The 18,100-nt window shown below is 56.0% G+C and overlaps 2 protein-coding genes across 2 annotated transcripts; both read right to left on the bottom strand.

Annotated features, from left to right (window-relative positions):
* Nucleotides 1–2,749: 2,749 nt before the first annotated feature.
* LSCM1_02591 (uncharacterized protein) lies at nt 2,750–5,578 on the bottom strand (the record flags this gene model as incomplete). The annotated part of the gene is made up of 1 exon (XM_067320172.1): nt 2,750–5,578. One exon carries the CDS (start codon nt 5,576–5,578, stop codon nt 2,750–2,752), a length of 2,829 nt encoding a protein of 942 aa, XP_067175547.1.
* Nucleotides 5,579–12,950: 7,372 nt separating this feature from the next.
* Nucleotides 12,951–16,586, bottom strand: LSCM1_02590 (uncharacterized protein; the record flags this gene model as incomplete). The annotated part of the gene is made up of 1 exon (XM_067320171.1): nt 12,951–16,586. One exon carries the CDS (start codon nt 16,584–16,586, stop codon nt 12,951–12,953), a length of 3,636 nt encoding a protein of 1,211 aa, XP_067175546.1.
* Nucleotides 16,587–18,100: the final 1,514 nt, after the last annotated feature.

Genomic DNA, 18,100 nt, shown 5'->3' with positions numbered 1-18,100 from the left:
AAACGCAAAGAGATAAGGGCAAATGCACTGGCGGCACGCGCAAGTGCAGCAGCACGAGCGAAACATCGTGCGAGAGGGAGAACTGTAAGAAAAGAAATGAAGAGCGCACATGCATTGTGGGTGAAATGAGCGCCACGGATGAGGCGGTCAGAGCTGAGGAAGCGAGAAGAAGAGAGCCGACCAAAACTAGACCATAGTCAGCGACAGTCAGAAGAGGCAAAGGAGGTTATCCATGCACACGTCGACTCAGAGACGGAGGGACACGCAGATGCGTACGAAAGCATACGCACAAAAACAAAAGCAGAGCACCCGCCTCATGCTACGTGGAGATGATGACAGAAGAGAAACAGAGAAGGGGGGAAAGGGCAAGGAAAGAGCTGGCATTCTATCAACGAGCCAGGAGAAGGGAAGGCACAGAAGAAGACATGAAGAGCAGAACAAGAGAACAACGGCGACCGAAAGAGAGAGAAAGAGGAAAAAACAGAAGCGATAATGGAGAGTGTGGGCCAATAAATCGAGGAGGAAGACACGAGGAGCGAGTACACGTATGTAGGTAGACACAGCACACACATAGGGACGTAAAAAAAAAACAGTTACAAACCGCTGCCAAGAGGCAGCGGCAACTGTCAGAGATGATAATGCAGAGAGGACTACAAGATGAGCACCACTCATGCGAAGAGGGGCAGACGCGCACACATACAAACAGAAAAACGACAAAAAAACGAAACCGGCCTCTTCTTCAGAACCTCCTCAGCGGAAATGGAGGAGAAAAGAGGGAAGAAGATAGAAGGAAACAACAACAGCAGCAGCACGACTGCGGGTGTCGTTGAAGGGGAGACAACAACAAAGAAAAAAAGCGCTGCTCTAAAGAAAGCTAAAGGCCGCCACTGCATCCACAAAAATCCGGGGATGCCGTTTCACCTGGGTGCTCTTCCATGGCTCTTTCTCGGCCATTCGGTGTGATGCACACGGCTATTTGTCTTTGCTTGTGCGAGTCCCGTTCACGGAGGGGGATGCTCAAAAAGCTCTTTACATGCGGGCAGGGCGCGTCGGATATAAAAACAGAAAAAACAACAGCAATGAAGAACATGGACAGCCTCGTGGCCTCGATCAGGAAAAAAAGGGCAAGAGGGGGGAGGAATGGGTGGGTAGGGGCACTAAGAGTGCAAGAGCGATACCGTTTTCAACATTCCATGCAGATTTTTTAAATTCTTCTTTCGTAAGCGGCATTTATATTGCTTCGCTTCGCTTTTTGACCCCCAGCCTTGATGACCCCCAGAAGCGAAGGCGAATAGTAATAATAACAGTGAAGAGGCAAAGGAAGACGCGCCCAGTCGACCTATCGAGGGAGGCGTGCTTGCATACGCGCATGGCTGACCCTCGTTCAAGCCACCTTGCGTGTGCGCGCGGAAGGGGAAGGAGGATGGTACTCACTGAAAGGTATCTACGCAGCCTCAGAAGACCATAGAGCCAAACAACAGAGCTAACGACAAGAGACTAGCATGCGCATACGTGAACCACGAAGGAAAGCGCCCAGCCCCACGTGCATGCGTGTGTGTGTGTGTATGCTGACGGAGCCTGTGGATAGCTGCTGGTCGCTAATGGGCACATGCGCAAAAACATGCACGACTACGGAAGACACCCCTCCCACAAGAAAGGAGCAGCGGAGATGAGGGATAGGGGGGGCGAGGGAAGAGTAGGGAAGGAGCCTGGCACGGCTCGTTGTTCTGCTTCTCCGCTTATGCTCTGAATAGCGGTACCTTTAGACGATACACAAACCGCGGCAGACCGTGAAACAGGGAAAGTAAACAAGCAAACCAAGCCCAGAGCGTCGGTGATTCACCCTTGCCACGGCAAGCGTTGCCGTTTGCATGCAGGAAAAAAACAAAACAACCAGAAAAAGAAGAAGCGAGGCAATCAGTGAAATAGTGCGACTCAACAGAGCCACGACGGCGGAGGAAAGCTAACAAGGCATAAATCACTTGAGCAACACGTACACAGGAAGAGGAGGAGCTTGCGTGCGAACTCTGGTGAGGGCACCACCACCGAAACACACACACACAGAAAAAAAAGAAAACACCTCCAGAAGTTAGACGAAGGAGAAGAAACCGAGGGGGTGGAGGAGGGAGGCGGTTGCCGCAACAAGCACGTACAGCTCCTCATTCTTTGTTTTGGGCAGCAGGGCAGCGTGGGGCGGATCGGGGCGGGGGGTATTTCCATTAGCGCTTTTGTTCACCGTAAAGGAAAGAAATGGAAAGAGACGCGGGACAAAAAACGTTCGTTTTCCTTTTGCGTTTTCCGTTTATATCCATATGCGGGGGAGGAGAGAGGGAGAGAGGGGAGGGGGGGTGATAGGGGGCACACCAATGCGTAGCCAAACACGCGCGTACACTTTCCTGCTGCCTCGCTGAACTCAGCGTGCCTGCGATGCTGTGGCATGGGAAGGGGTGAGGGAGACGGGCATGGGGCGGTGTTCCCTTCCTTCTCCCGTTTCGGGCAACAAGCAAAAGGAGAGGGCCGTGAGAGGGCGAGAGAGGAGGCCCTCTCTGCCACCGAACGCCGGGCTCCGTGCCATGTTCAAGAGAGGCGTAGCGGAGAAGTGACCGGGCGGACACGTTGAGACAGAAAAGGAGTCGCTGTGCGTTTTTTTGTGGAGCCCCTTTGTGCGCCTGTTAGGAGTGGGGGAGTGTGCGTGCGAGCACGCCAAAGGCGCATTCCACGATGGCGACGCTTCTTTCATAATGTGTCTTCACGCAACATCGCCCACGCTCTTGGCGCCGTTGCACGTTTCTTTTGTAGCAGTGGCGGGCGATAAGAGAGATGGCACGAACACAAACGACTCCGGTGCGTCTTTGTCGTGCGTCACCTCGTCCATATAGGCGATCCAAATACGACAGCGAAAAGTGCGGAAGAGCTTCCGCTGCATGCTGCGAAAGTCTACGAAAATGCTCCGAGATGGACGGCTAACGTACAGCGTGATCTTCTCTCGTGTGAATTGATACTCGCAATCGACGAGCGTGACCTCCCGGCTAAGCTCCAGCATCTTGAGCTCCTCCTCCGACAGGGGCGTCAGGTTGCGTCGCCGCTCGCCATCGTCTGTGGAGACGTGATCGGCACTCGGCTCGGCCGACTCCTCGGTTACAGCAGCCGCAGGATCGACCGCCTTGGACGCCTCCGCTGCTGCGGCAGCTGCAGCCAGCGCCGCTTCGTTGCGTGCGACGCGCTGCAAGTAGCGGTTTTCAATGAACTGCTGCACAATAGGCTTGGCGGTCGCGTAGGCTTGCTTCTCAGCCTCGAGCTGCGGCCCCAGATTCGCCATATCCTCCTCTGTCGCTCGGCCAATCAGACGTGGCCACGTTTTGAAGGACATGACATACTCTAAAGCAGCCTCACCAGTCAGTTTCGGCAGATCGGCAGCGTCGAAGTCGGCGCTATCATTGGCGTTTAAAATGGAGCCTGCCTTGAACTCCATTCGTTCCATCGCCCGTTTCCGCAGCCTCTCAACAAGGGCGCAGTCGCGAGCCATCTGCTCAATGGACACGTGACGGAGCACCTCGCCAATGTCGGCACCGCGGTCTCCCTCGACGAGCATGTGGCTACCCACCGGCACCTCCTTCGCGGAGAAGGAGCAAGCGTACCGCTGGCCCTCTATCTTGCGCTTCACGACGACAAAGAAGCGAACTGGCGCGTCATGGTCCACGTGAAAGCGATCCTCGTCCTGCTTCTTGGCAGACTTCGCCGACGGTGGGATCGTTGCCTTTGCTGCGGCGGGCGCCCGGGTCACGGCTGGCGCGGTCTTCTTACCCGTCTTTGTGACTGATTCGAGGGTTGGTCCCGAGCTGGGGGCCGAGGCTGACATGAAGGCCTTCTTTGAGCTCTGATGGCGCACTCGTGCAGGGTCCGCATGCGGCCATGGCACCTTGATGGATGTGCTACGGCCAGAGGGAGGGGCGGCAGGGGTAAGATCGGCGTCCTCGGTCGCCGGTACCTGGGCCCGTTGCGCCGGCGTAGTAGCACTGCGCGTGTCTCGTCGCTTCGAAGGAGCCTGAAGTTCAGAGAAGCTTCCAGGGACCACGCCAGCACATTGCGCAACGGGAGGCATCTGCAGATAGCCGTAGGCGCCCACCATGGTCCCGCCACCGGCCATGTAGGGGGCCCGCGCCGGCTGCGGCAGCGATGCGTATGTCATTTCCGTGTAAGCTTGACCAGGAGAGCCGCCGGCCGCGCCTTGAATTATAGTCATGCTGCTAGTGGGCACCAGCGAGGGGTAGTACGGCTGCTTCTGTGAAAGCGCTGCTAACTGCATGTAGTAGCCCCCCTGAAAAGGTACAGGCGAGTAGGCATGGCTCGAATAACCGCTGTAACCGTAGGATTGCTGGAGTTGCTGCTGCAACGGGTAAGGCTGAAACGGCACTTCGTAGGCGTAGTGCTGCTGTAGCTCTTGTGGATGCTGATGATTCTCAGGCTTCGATGCCTTTTGGCTCAATGTGTAGGTGCTCGATCCAGGCCCGCTCCTCTTCTGCTGCCCCGCAACCTCAGCGCCGTCCGCCGCTTTCGCAGCGCTCGCCGGCTCGGTAATGCAGCCATGACCGAGCTGCTTCGATGAAGGGCCACATGGAATGTGTTTTCTCGCGGTCCAGTCGCCGCTGGCAGCGATGTGTGGGGCACTGAGGACGGCTCCTACAGTTTGCTGAATGGAAGCATCCGACGGACTGGGGGCGTGGACAGCCACAGGTAACTCGGGCTGGATCACCGGTATTGTCATGCTCGAGGTGTTAGGGGAGCAGCTGGTCGAGTTGTTACCGGGCCGTCTGCGCTGCTTCACGTTAACGTGGAGGTTTTGCGCCCTGTCACTCCAGGTGAGGGTGCCAACGGTCGCGACGGTGGTGGGACGGATTTCGGCGGCAGACAGCGTGAGCTGATTGCCTTCGCGCCAAAATCCTCTCGATGCGGCATCGGCGGGCTGACTTTGCTGTGGTGGCTGCATGGTGGAGCGGTGAACCGTTCCGCTGTCGGCAAGACTGCTCGAGCCAACGTCAGCACCGGTAGAGGTGGAGGTGAACTCAAACATGAGAACATTCTGCGACGTGTTGTTACTGTAGCTGTAGCTGCTGCGGCGCCTCCGCACAGCTCTAGAAGAGCTCGCTAAGGCATACTTCTCCTGCGCAAGGTTATCTACATCGCTGTTGCCGAGTAGTACGTACGGGTTGTGCGAGCTGCGGTTGAAGTTGTTCTGGGAACGCCTGGCACTCACCGATCTCTGACCCGAGCAAGCCACCAAAGAGGCGGAGGCTCCGGCCAATTGGTCGCCGCGCTGGGGGTCGACGGAGGCCGCGTAGTCATCCAAGTCTGTGGCCGACGGGGTCGTGGCGGCACCATGCCCAATGTACCCGGCACCGTAAGTGCCCGCCATCAACTCGATAACGTCATCCTCGCTGCTACTGGCGTCTGGCTGCCCAAACGTTTGGAAGAGTGACGGAATTTCCGTGAGGTCGTGCGGGTCGCTCGTAAGTGTGGTCTTGATGCTCTCCACAGCCATCATTCCGCTACGCGGGTTCGGGTGTGGGCGAGCGGTCATATCTGCCCTACTCAGTCAGACGAGAGTAAGAGAGGGAGACACACACACACAAATGAGGCGGGCGACTGCGCAGAATACACTCACGCGTCCACTACGGCGCGTTGACACAGAGAGGAAGGCCTCCGCTAAATAGACCGGAAGCGCGGAGGAAAACAAGGTCGACAGGCGTCGTGGTGCAACTGTAGAAGGGCACAAACAGGCAGCGAGAGAGCTAAAACGTCAAGAACACAGAAGAGCAAACGTATCGGTCCGCGGAAGAGGTAGGGGTTGGGGGTTGGGGGGACGATGAAAAGACGCAAAGACTGAAGACTCGCGGCGATCAGGATAGCAGGTAAGTCCCCGCACACGACCAGTAGCGAGGCCAGCGAATGCCCCAGAGATAGATAAGGGAGGGGAGAGGAGTAAGAGAGACAGAGACCCCTAACGATGGTCTCACTCTAAATAGAAAAAAAAACACCCAAGGAAAAGCTGCTTTCTGCCTTATATCTTTTTTTCCCGTTCGCTGTCCACTTCGTACTCTGGCGAGGTGCCCCTGCCGAGGCGGATGGAAGGGAGCAGCAGCAACGGCTTTCTTTTTCCTCTTTTTTTGTTCGCCCCTCTGCGTGCCCTGAAGTAGCGAAGAAGACAAAGAATAAAAATTAGCGACGGGGGAAGTCAAGAGGACTGTGTGTGTGTGTGTGGATGAGAGAAGGAAAAAAAAGAGTTCACGCAAAGTCACTACAACGCGCCACAGAGCACTCCAAGAGGTCAGCCACGTCCTCAACAACAACGAAGAAGAAAAGCGAGAAGACAGCGAGGAGGACAACAAAATGGACTGTGTCCGAAGCGTGACAAATGCAGAGGGGAGAGAGGGAGAGGCAACAGTGGGGCAGAAACAACAGCACTGAGAAAGAGAAGAAGTCACAAGGGCGCGAGAAGAGAGCGGGTCAATAAAGTGCGCGAAGCGAAAGTACAGGGGCCGAGGCGGTGGAAGGGAGAGGGAGAGAGTAGGCGAAAAACAACCCCCTCCAGAGACGCGCACACGCAGCAACAGCTGAAAGAGGCGAAGGAAGGGGGAAGCAACGGGAGGAAGGGAAGGGGACAAAAGCAGATGCGCACGAAGGGAGCGGCGAAAAAAAAAAGAGCGCGAACAAGAATTGAAACAAAAAGGCCAGCAAAAGTGGAGCGCTTACGTCCACATGCACCCACGAGGAGCAGGAAGGCACGCAGCGGGAAAGAAGTGGCCAATACACACGAAAAAAAAAGGGAGCAAAGAGGCTACCTTGAGAAAGCCAGCAAGCTCTGTAACACGGTGGCACGGCGCGACGACTGATGAGGCAGGTGCGCGTGGTCTTTTTTTTCGTTGAAAGTCCACACCTTCGGTAGAACGGCGCAACTGAGTACTCGAGTGATGGACGCTGGACCAGCGGACTGTCAGGGGTAGGGGGTGGGGTGAGGAGGATGAACCTTGAGATGCGTTTGGGTAGAGAGGCGAACCCACCTTTGAGGCTTGTTTGCTGCTGCTTGTCTACGTCGCTCTCGTCGGTGAGCAAAGGAGCGTGCGACTGAATGGCAGAGATCGTTACAGACGCTCAGAAGAGCAACACAGCGGTCTCGCGTGGCGGTGAGGGCAGGGGGAGGGAGGGGAGGGGGGAGGGATTGCGGCGCTCAGAATCTGTTCCTGCCCTGGGCTGCAACAAAACACACAGCAACCTCTTGCACGCCTGAGTTTCTGATGAAAAAGGTGAATCTAAAGGTGAAAGTGGGGGGGGGGCGAGGGACAGGGACGCGACAGGACTTACGTCACAGGACAGAAAAGAGGGGAAGGAAGGAGAGGGGGGAGGCAACAGAGTGGTTTAGCAATCGCTGGAGAGGAGAAGAGGAAAGTTTGACGACAGTCCAGTCAACGTACAGAGGAAGTGACGAAAAACGAAGAAACAAAAAGGAGAAGGGAAAATGAGCGCCAACAAAGGAGCAAAAAGGGATAGACAGAAAAGATGTGTGGCGGGTCTGCTCACGCACGACGAGAGACACACTTCGACAAAGAAGAGGTTATGAAATGGGGTACCTCACACGTTCGTGTGCGTTTATGTTCATCTATGAGCGCAGCCTCGAGAGCATAAAAAAAAAGGGTGGGGGGCAAGAAGACAGGAAAGGCGCCCCAACGCGGAGAAAGGAAATGAGATCCACTGGAGCAGGAAAAAAAAACGGAAGACCAACAAAAAAATTACGGCGAATCGAGCCAGATGGAAGGGGATTGCAAAGGGAAGAGATGTGGAGATGAAGAGGGAGGATACACGCCCACACGCGCACACGCACGTGCACGGAGCGAAGATGGGAGCGGCAAGACAAATAAGAAACAGCGAAAAAAAAAACGATCGGAAAGGGTAACAGTTTGCGCCCGTAATGCGCACACGAAGAGAACGAGAGAGCGGAGAAGCGAGAAAAAAAGACAAAGACCCGCACGCGCACGCTAACACACAGAGAAAGAGAGAGAAGAATAGAAGTAGACGAAAGAGCAGCAATGCCACCACACAATAAGTTTACTGGACTATTCAATGCTAGTCGACGCGTTGGCCGACTGACTTCAGATGGAGATGCGCGATGGGTCGACACCCTTACACATACAGAGAGAGAGAACGACGAGAAAATGGGCGCACAATACAAAGCCGCGAACGAATTTAGCCTACGCTATACCTCAAGTGGTTTTCTTTCACCCTTTTTTTCTACCGTTTGCCGTATTCGCGCCTTCACAAAGAAAAAATACAAATCGACTTCTGGTGACAGATGTCTGCACAAAACTATTGTGCTGCCGTCGTCAGATGTGCTTTTGGTCGTCGTTGAAATTTTTTTCGTCGGCCAACAGAAGACCCACGCACGAACACATACAAAGAAGTCTGTGTGTCTGCGGGTTTGTGTGTGTGCGTGTGTGTGAACGAGACACACGTGCAGGTGTGTGAGTGGATGTGATTTGATAAAGGAATAACGAAAAGAAGCACCAACCCAAACGCACACACACACACGCCACGACAGCGGCAGTGGCGACGAAGCGAAAACGGGAGAGAAAGAGAGAGATGAAGGTGACAAAGCACAGCCAACAGTAAAGGAGGGCGTCCGACAGAAATGTCAGAGGTCAATCAGCGGTGAAACACTTCGGGGTATCAAAGAAGAAAAAAAAAGAGGAGCAAACGCGGAGAGGACAATTCGTTTTTTTTTTTGCAGCTGCCTTGTTGCGGAGGGTGTGGGCTTGGGAGGGGAGGGGTGTGCAGGGAGCGGTGAAGAGGGGGGCCAGCGCGTTCACGCGTTGCCTGGAAGATGACGGGAGGACCAGTCCGTAGAAGAAAAGCAGACGTACAAAGAAAGGAGAGAGGAGAGGGAGGCAAACGTAAGCGTAAGAGAGGGAGAGCGCGAAAGTAACGAGCGCACAAAAGCCTGCGCGTCTTCCAAAAATATAACACAAAACGAAACAACAGAAAATGCAAAGGAGGAAGAGGGAGAGGGAGGCGGAGTGGGGGAAAGGCGCCTCTGGAGAGGGAGTCCACGTCACAGATGAAGCGTTGCGACACACACGCACGCGCACACTTGCACGCGCACAAGGGCAACAGCGGAATCTCCGTGCAGAGGGGAGACGAGAAAGACAGGCGAAGGCAGATACACCAACACAAGCGCGGCGATGCCAACGACGCAGCTAACGTTACTTGTCGAACGTGAGAGAAGACCGGGCACAGTCGAGGTGACTTCACGACACCTTAATAATAAATAATAAGATCAGCAAAGTCTCGCCTCTACGATGGCGTGAGCAAAAAGAACAGATCTTCGGAGAAGGATGGAGGAGTCGCCGATTATGAAACGCCGTGCACTAGCCGGAGGGGGGGCAGCCATGAATTCTGGGAGGTGTGATTGATAAATGGTTACGGCGGGCGAGCGAAGTCCAAAACCGTCCAGCTGCAGGGAAACACGAGAGGGATCACCGTTCGTGAACCAAGTCAGAAGCCACACGAATGGGAACTCAAGCCCGCAGGGGTACGCACGCACACACAGAAACGCACCAGAGCAGACGCAGCTGCACTGTCACCGTGAAACGTTCCCCAAATCAGAGTCGATGCTGGTGGCGATGAGCAGCGTCGAAACAGATACCGAAAAGAAGAGCGAAGAACGGTGGTGATCGGTGTAAAGATCCACGCGTCAAACGCACCAAATTGCCTGCAGAGGAGAGAAAAGAAAAAAAAGAAAGAGTGTGTGTGTGAGAGAGAGTGAGTGAGTGAAAGAGAGAAGGAGGGGGGAGAGGGACGACGAATCTCACAACCGCGAAAAGCACAAGAGAGAGAGAGGAGCTCAACGAACACACAGAAGCAATGAAAAGCAAGGAACTCATATATATATATATGTATGTGTGTGTGTGCGCAATGTCCTCTGAGTTTGCGCTCCCAGTTCCCACTCGTACCGATGAACGTGGCTTGTACGCTCGCTTTGTTGTTGCGGGGTTCTTCTTGTGCGCGCGACGTACTGTTGGCTGCAGTGAGAGACACTTTTGTGAGCGTGCGACTGAATAGGTGTGTCTCACACTTGTGGTGCCTCTCGTCAGGAAAAACAGCAACAACGTCTTGCACTGCAGTCGACACGAAGAGGAGCCGATGCCGCAGCAGGTAGGAGCGAGCGAGGTGGGGGGCAAGATGAGGAGGTAGGGGAGGGGGGGCGGCGGCGGCAAACGGAAGAGCCTACTGCGTCGTGAAGGCGAGAAGACGCTTACACGCTAGCGAAGAGCAGAAAGGGGAAAGAGTCGATGTGCTGCTTGTGTTGCTTGCTGTATAGCCATCCAGCTGTTTTTCGCTTTTTTTCTCTCTCACACCCTCCGTAGTTGCGTTTCCTTCTGCAAGGTGTCGGTGCGTTCGTGCGGGATTTGCGTGAGACTTCACCGATTCTATTCTTCGTTCAGGATAGACCCCGCTTAAATGCGTGGGTGGACGGGCAGGGTGCGTGTGTGTGTGTGCTCCACGTACCGTCGTGACTCTTGGCTGAAGGGGTCAAGCAGAGACGAAGGAGTAAGCACCCAAACTGAGAGGAGGGCAAGAAAGAGGTGGGATGGAGGGGAGGGGTTGGAGCGAGGCAGAGGACAGTGGATGCGAAAAGATACACACGGACGCGGACACCAACTCGACCGAAAAAAAAAAGAAATGGTTGCAGCAATCGAATGAATCGAGCACAGATCGGGAGTGAAATATGCGAACAAAGAGGCGTGTGTATGTGTGTATGGGAGGGACAAGGGAGGGAGGAGAGGGCGAAAGAGGGAAGCCGAGACGGCAGGGGAGGGGGGGAGACAGTAGTGGCCAAGTAGCGAAAGAAGAAAAAAGGAGCTCCCAGACAGAGAACGCGTCGAGCGGACCTGAGGTGAGTGAATGCCAGATAATAAGGAAACGGAGAAAGCAGAGGGGAGGTCTGTACCCAAATAATAGTGGGTCGGGATAAACGGATATCTTGCAGGGCACAATAAGTGCAAGATGGCAGGGAGGGGGTGGGGATTGGGTAGTGATGCCAGTAGTGGTGATTTGAGTAAGAGAGGGAGGGTTGGGCTTTCAGATTCCGAGGAGAGGGGTTGCGTGCCGAGAGGGGCGAGCGAGCGATCGAGAGAGAGGTTGGTGGTGGTGGTGGGGATGCAACGAGGAATCCCATACAGCGAGGAAAAAACTGAAGTCGAAAGGTTGGGTGGCTCCGTAAAGGCCACGAGGGAGCGACAGAGGACGAGGAAGAATCGAGATGGAGTGGAAAGCGAAAAGGGTGTGCGAGAGCAACGACGCAGTCGATGAAAATACCAAAAAAAAATGCCGAAAGGCAGAAAGTATATATATATATCCCCAAGCACGCGTTCAGCGACTACTTGACTTAAGTCAAGGTAAGGAGAGGAGAAAGAGGGCGGGCAGTGGAGAGAGCGGGCGACTGAGGACGGAGAGGAATGAGAAGCCCTTCTTTTCTGCGTCCGCAGAAGCCTTCGCTCTTTTCTTTTTGTTGCCTTTAGCGCGCGTTCCGAGTTTGTGCGTCGCTCTAAAGGCGCTGGGGTTTTCCTCGGGCGGTGGGGGCCCTGTAGTGGCGTGTGGTCCCGGCTCCTCTGTTCTTCGCCTTTTTGCTGTTGCTCTTTCGGTGAGGCACACAGATTTCAGCTCTCTTCACCTTTTTTTTCTTCGTGGCGTTGAAGCGGCGTGGGAGAAACTGTAAGCAAACGAGGGCGATGATGCAGGGGCGATATTGAGGCCCATGTGTGCGTGTGAGAGGGCTCCGGGGCACAAAAAGAAAAGATAGACAGGGGGAGGGTGCAGCAAGGGGGAGCAGTCGGTGAGTGCTTGCAAAGCCGATGAAGAGCATCATGTAAACGCGTAACAAAGCAAGTCAGGAAGACAGTGCTGCTTCTCAATTCCCGACAGATCAAAGGGACATCATCGACCGTAGGACCACCATGCACCGCTTGCATTCAAAACGTCACGACCTCCCTACAAACAAGTCCCTCTTGCTCGCCCTAGAAGGTGTTGGAGGGGCACGCAAGGGGCTATGATCAGTGCTGGGGGCAGTCTCGCCCCGTGGTCAAGTAGTCGGTTGGTTGTACGCATGCGCTGCGTTTCCACCGTGCACTTAAGCCCTCATCGTCTATTTGCGGTGGGGGAGAGAGCGCGTGGGAGAGAGGGGGCGTCAAGGATTCCTTGCTCCTTTGCTGGGCCACTGACACGGTAGCAAGACTTGATAAGAGCGGAGAGCGAGAGTAAAATAAAAGCACCCGCGGCCCAGAAATCGTCGCAAGGGATAGGGGGAGCTCAAGAGGCGGGAGGGGGAGGGGTGACATGGGGCGATTGAATACACCTGGAGTTTCATTTTTTTTGTGTGTGCCCCTTCCCTTTACAGAACGCGCGGTGGAAACACGCCGTCCAACGCACACTCACATCACCGTATCTCACCCCCCACCCCACCCAACTCAAAAAGGAGCGGGTGAGTCCGACGAGGGCACAGAGTGAGAGAGCAAAGAAGAAAACAAATGAATACGACATCAAAAAGGAGGTAAAGCGAAGGGGCCCAGAGGAGGAGGAGGAACAACAACAACAATAAAAAAAGAGAGGGGGAAGCGAGGAGGACAACATGGAAGGAAAAGAAAAAAGAAAAGCGGACGCGTCGGTGACGTGGGTGCGCCGCCTTCCTGACCCCCCCCGAACAAGTCCGCAGATCCCCACAACAGGCACGCGAACCGCCCTTCCCATCATCCTCCTCCTCCCCTAGGCTAAACGAGGCGGTACCACCAACACCGAAGAAAAACGGACCCCGTGGGAAGGCCACTGCGAGAGGGAACGATACGAAAAGTACGGGCGAGAGCCGAATGAAGGCAGGAGGTGTCATGAGCCGACGGCTGCGAGCGCTACCTTTTTCCCTTGATCCTGCCACTCTTAACGCTGTGCCGAAGCCGCAACAGCAGCCCTCGAGAGCACCCCTCACGCAGCGGCTTGCGCCTCGTGTAGCGATCATAGATGATGCGTGAGACGGCGCCCACCGGCAGGGTGCCGCTTGCGATGGCGACCGAGTAGAACCATTCCTGCGCCGTCAGGGGAACTGTAGACATCATCTTTCCGCCGAGCTCCACGATGATCGCCTGCAAAAGCACAATGACACAGACAATAACAAAGAGCACCGAGCTATCCTCCCAGTTAGAGAAGAAGCCCTCGTTGCGGTGTAGCAGGCGAGCGTTGAAGAAGTTAAATATCTGCATCCATACGAACGCATTGAAGACGAAGCAGAGGTGGGTGTCACTGAAATGGCGTGCGTCGCGCGCCGATGCCCCGGTGGCTTGCGACGGATTTGACTGCCCATGCGTGCTCAGCAGCATACTCCCGTAGCCAAGCAGAAAAAGCTGGCACAGGAGTTGGAAGGCGCTCTGGAAGCCGATCTGGAACCACATGCTCGGCACGATGATCGGCGCACCCTTTGACTCAGGTGGCCGGGAAAGCAGCATCGACTCACACGGCAGCTCCGTCGCCAACGCTAGGGCGGCAAGTGTGTCCATGATGAGGTTCAACCAGAGGAGTTGCACGGGCTTCAGCGGCGACATGTTCTGCTTGCTCATGACAGCACCAAAGAAGGAGACCACACACGCCGCAAAGTTGACTGTGAGCTGAAACTGCAGGAACTTTCGAATGTTGTCCTTGACGTTTCGGCCCCACATCGTGGCTTTCACCATGCCAATGAAGTTGTCGTTCAGCAAAATGATATCTGATGCGCGCTTCGCCACGTCACTGCCGCCATTCATGGCGAACCCCACATCGCTAAGCTTTAGGGCTGGCGCGTCATTGGTGCCATCGCCGGTCATTGCTATCACTGCGCTTGAGTCGATGCGGCGCAGGAGGGAGAGCAGCCTCTTCTTGTCCATGGGCGTGGCGCGAGCGAGAATGCGAATATGCGGCATGTACTGCTGCAGCAGCTCCGCATCGCTGAGCTGTCGAAAGGTTTCTCCGTCCAGGACGTAGCCGTTATCCATGAGCTGCTGAGGCGACACATTTGCGGCTGGCTCGTCCATCATCCAAGCTGTCCTGCCAAACGCAATGTCCGAAAAGGGCCCCTCGACGTCAGAGGCGCCGCCGCCATTCTCGTAGCAGAGCGGCGGCGCATTCACGAGAATGGCGGTGTCGTTGTTCTCTGTAGGGCTAAATCCGTTTTCGTTACTGCTCGTGAGCGCTGAAGCAAGCGGCCAGGTAGACAACTCCGTACTGCGCAGGGCACGGTTGGTGGCCAGCGGCTGCGTACCCATTGGCGACCCACTGCTTGAGCCGCTGCGCAGCAGTCCGCAGCGGCGGGCTATGTTGATCGCCGTCAGGGTAGCGTCACCAGTGATCATGATCACACGCACACCCGCTCCAAAGCACTGGTGCACCGCCCCAGGCACCTCTGGCCGCACATCCTCCTCGAGGCCCACCATGCCAATCATGCAGAAATTGTCGTCAAGCGCAACGGCTGCGCCATTCTGCTGCAGCTGCTGCTGCTGCGACGGATGGCTCCACAGGTTTGCTTCTGCCGTGCCGTGTGCCTCGCTAAAAGCGCAACAAATAACTCGAAGCCCCGATTCGGCGTACTGAATCAGCGTCTGCTCATGGTAGGCCCGCATTTCAGGCGTCATCGGCATCGGCACACCCTGATCGCTGATGTACGCAATGCAGCGAGTCAAGATGACCTCTGCGGCGCCGGTCGCGAAAATGCGCGTGCGGCCCCCGACGTTGCCCACGCCAGCGGGCGGGACCACTTGCCGCAGCATGCACACACTCATTTTGTTATGTGAGCTGAAGGGAAAACGACGGCACCGGCTCGGGTCCTGCATAATGGTTAGCATAGAGGCCTGGGTGTTGCGAAACGACTGCGTATCCTGTTGTGTTGTGTGGTTGCCCGAGCAGTGTATGAGGTGACAGAGTCGCAGCAGCGCTTCACTCGTCTTGTTGGTCGCGCGCCCTACCTCTGGGTCCACGGCGCTTGCTACAATGCAATCCAGCAAAAGCTGCACGCTTGATGGGGGTTGGGCTACGGTGATGGCTCTGCCGGTGGGTGCGGGCGAGAGGGAGCTCTGCCCTAACCCCAGCAGCGGCGACGGCGCAAAGGCGCGAAGGGGGGCGGAGCGCGCCGGCAACGTTACCGGCGGCTCCTCGGCACTGTTTGCCGTGTATGTTGCCGCAGCCAGGAGGATTTGCTTCACCCTCATCGTTGGGGCAGTCAAGGTGCCTGTCTTGTCTGTGCACAACACCGTTGCCCCGCCCATGGTCTCGCACGCTGCCAAGTGACGGACAAGGTTACCGTCTCTAAGCATGAGCCGCATGCTGTAGGCGAGTGAGATGGTCACCGAGAGCGGCAGGCCCTCTGGTACAGCAACTACCACAATGGCGATAGCCGTGGTCAAGTTCTCGAAGAACTTCATGGCATAGAGTGGGTTGCCGTGCACGAAGTGCATGAACAGCTCTTTCATGAGCAGCGTGACAAACGTGAAGACGGCGGCCCCGAGGCCAAACTTACCAATGAGCTGCGCCATCGCCTCCAGCTGGTCCTGCAGCGGCGTGTTGGTCTTCTCCGTAGACTGGATGGACATCGCAATCTCGCCTGAAAAGGAGTTCGGCCCCACTGCGCAGACAAGCGCCACCCCCTCCGCTGACCCGTCCAGCAACGATGACCCGCTAATAAGAAACGGGTCGGTTAGCGTCTGCTTCAGCACATCGTCGTTCTCCCCGGTGACGCTGCTCTCGTCCGCCACGATGGGGCCGAAACTGCTCAGCAGTAGCGCGTCGAAGGTGAGCTGCATTCCTGACGTGACCTGTACGACATCTCCAACGACAACATCCGAGCTCGGCACCTCCAGTGCGACGCAGGCCAGACCGTCCGTGCCGGTGACACTACCGCCACCCTCTCCCCGGATGCTATGCGGCATATAACGCCAAACGGTGACGCTGCGGCGCGCTGCGTTCTCGGCCCGCATCACCTCGGCAAACTGCTCCTGCTTGCGGTAGTCGTTCACCGCGTTGACCATTGTTACTATGAACACGGAGACGAAGATGGCCGCCCCCTCGATCCAGCCCATGGCAAGGTCGATCTCACCAGTGCGGAAGTCGGGGGTCGTCAAGCCAAGCACCATGGATATCAAAGCAGCACCGATCAAGATTTGCACAACGCGATCGTCCTGTATGGAATCCTTTATGAAGTGCCAAATGCTTTCTATCGGTGGCTGGGGTAAACAGTTCGCGCCGTAACGAGCTTGCCGCTCTGGGACCGTGTGCGCTACAATGCCGAGCTCGCGGCGCTGCATCGCGGCGTTGCGCTCCTCGGCGGAGTTCATATTCACAGCAGGCGACCCGAGTGGGCAGCTCCGCACGTTCAGCTCGTAGAGAAGTCCGCCGGGGCCCTCGTGGTCGTTCATCAGGATGTCGATCCGCTTATGGCCAACCATGTCAGATAACTTCACAGAACCGGCGCTACTCCTGCCGGCCCCGGGACTGCCGGTCAACACAAACACATCCCCCTTCTCCATCACCACACGTCAACAAGTAGCGGCCCGCCAGGGAAAGGTAGGGGGAGTGAGGAGGGGCTCTGCTGTTGCGGCGAGGGCGAGAGAGCTCCAGAGAAAGGGCCGGCGGGTGAATACGGCTGTGAGGTCTTGCGAGCGGTGGAAGGCAAACGATTATGAGAAGACAATCACACAGGAAGGAAAGGCTGCAAAAAATCCGAGTAGAGAAGGCGGATGTCTCCAGCGAGAACGATCAGACGCAGTTACTCAGGCAACCAACGCGAAACATGCAGACAGGGAGAAGGAGGGGGAGGAGGAGGGCGCTGAAGTACAACCAAGAGATGACCGCCCAAACGGGGAAAGATAAAGTATAGAGGGGTGCAGTGAAGGGGGCGGGGGCGAAAAAGCGAACCCCGTCCATCAGAAACCCCTCAACGCCAGCGCTGAGTCGCCGGGTCGCGCCCGCGTGTGTGTGTACACTGCACTGTGTCGCTGTAAGGGAGGGGGTGCGTAGGTGACCGTGGCGTATGTGGCAGGGACTGCTACTGTAAAACGCTGCGGTGCGGCAAAAAGAAAACAATGAGATCCTTAGCGGCAGCGCCCATAACGAGAGAGTGAGAGGTGAGGAAAGAGACAGAGAGAGAGCGCAGTACGCGCAGGCGAAGTCACACATGTGAGGAAGAAGGCAACTGAGGAGTAAAGAGGGAGAGCTTCATGGTCTCCAACGTCGCAGTCCGTTTGTGGACTAAGAGACGGCCCGTCGAAGGGCAGCGGGGATGGGGCACTTGCGAGGCAGACCAAAGCGTCGGATGGATGCGCGCATCGATAAGAGAAGCGCCGCGATAGGCAAAAGCTCATTCGCTGAAGCCGCATTGAGTATCTCTCCTCGCTGCTCTCGTCTTCTGTCACACGTTGCTGTTTCTTTGTAAACCTGAAAGGTACTACACGGCAGAGACGACGCTGGCGTTTTCTTCCCCCCTTCCCCTCCCCCTAATCGACACACGAGCACACTCACACACACACACACACGCACACGCAGAGACAAACCTACACGCACACAGCCGTGTATATTGAGTCGCGCGCATCTTTAGAGGCTGGAATAAGGGAACAACAACAGCCACAAAAGAGCAAGATGCAGTGAAGGTGAAGAGCTGCGCATGAGAAAAAAGAAGAGGGAAGCACCTCAGAATGGGGAGCCGGGCCCGCCCGTGCAGCCAGAGTCGTAGACAAGTACACAAAGGTGACAGGGTGAACACCCGGCGGCGGCTGGTGCCCTGCTCCTCTGGTGACAGGCCTGTCAAAACTCGCGAGCTCTGGAAGGCGGCATATGGTGGCACGAAGCATGCTGAGGCAGGGGGACAGACGTATTACCATTTACCGCGATGGAAGAGAAATCAAGCATGTAGCGAAAAAGAAATGGGCAACAAGGCACGGAAGACCGACATACAGAGGCGCATCTCAAGCCTCTGGGCCCAATGGAAGAGACAAACAAAAAGAAGGCGAGACCGAGGCAGAATCGTGTTTGCGCTGCGGAGGCG

This window comes from Leishmania martiniquensis, chromosome 33 (assembly GCF_017916325.1).
Source record: "Leishmania martiniquensis isolate LSCM1 chromosome 33, whole genome shotgun sequence".
NCBI classification, from domain to species: domain Eukaryota; phylum Euglenozoa; class Kinetoplastea; order Trypanosomatida; family Trypanosomatidae; genus Leishmania; species Leishmania martiniquensis.
The sequence above is the reverse complement of the archived record's forward strand: the minus strand, read 5'-3'. Positions and strand labels throughout refer to the sequence as shown.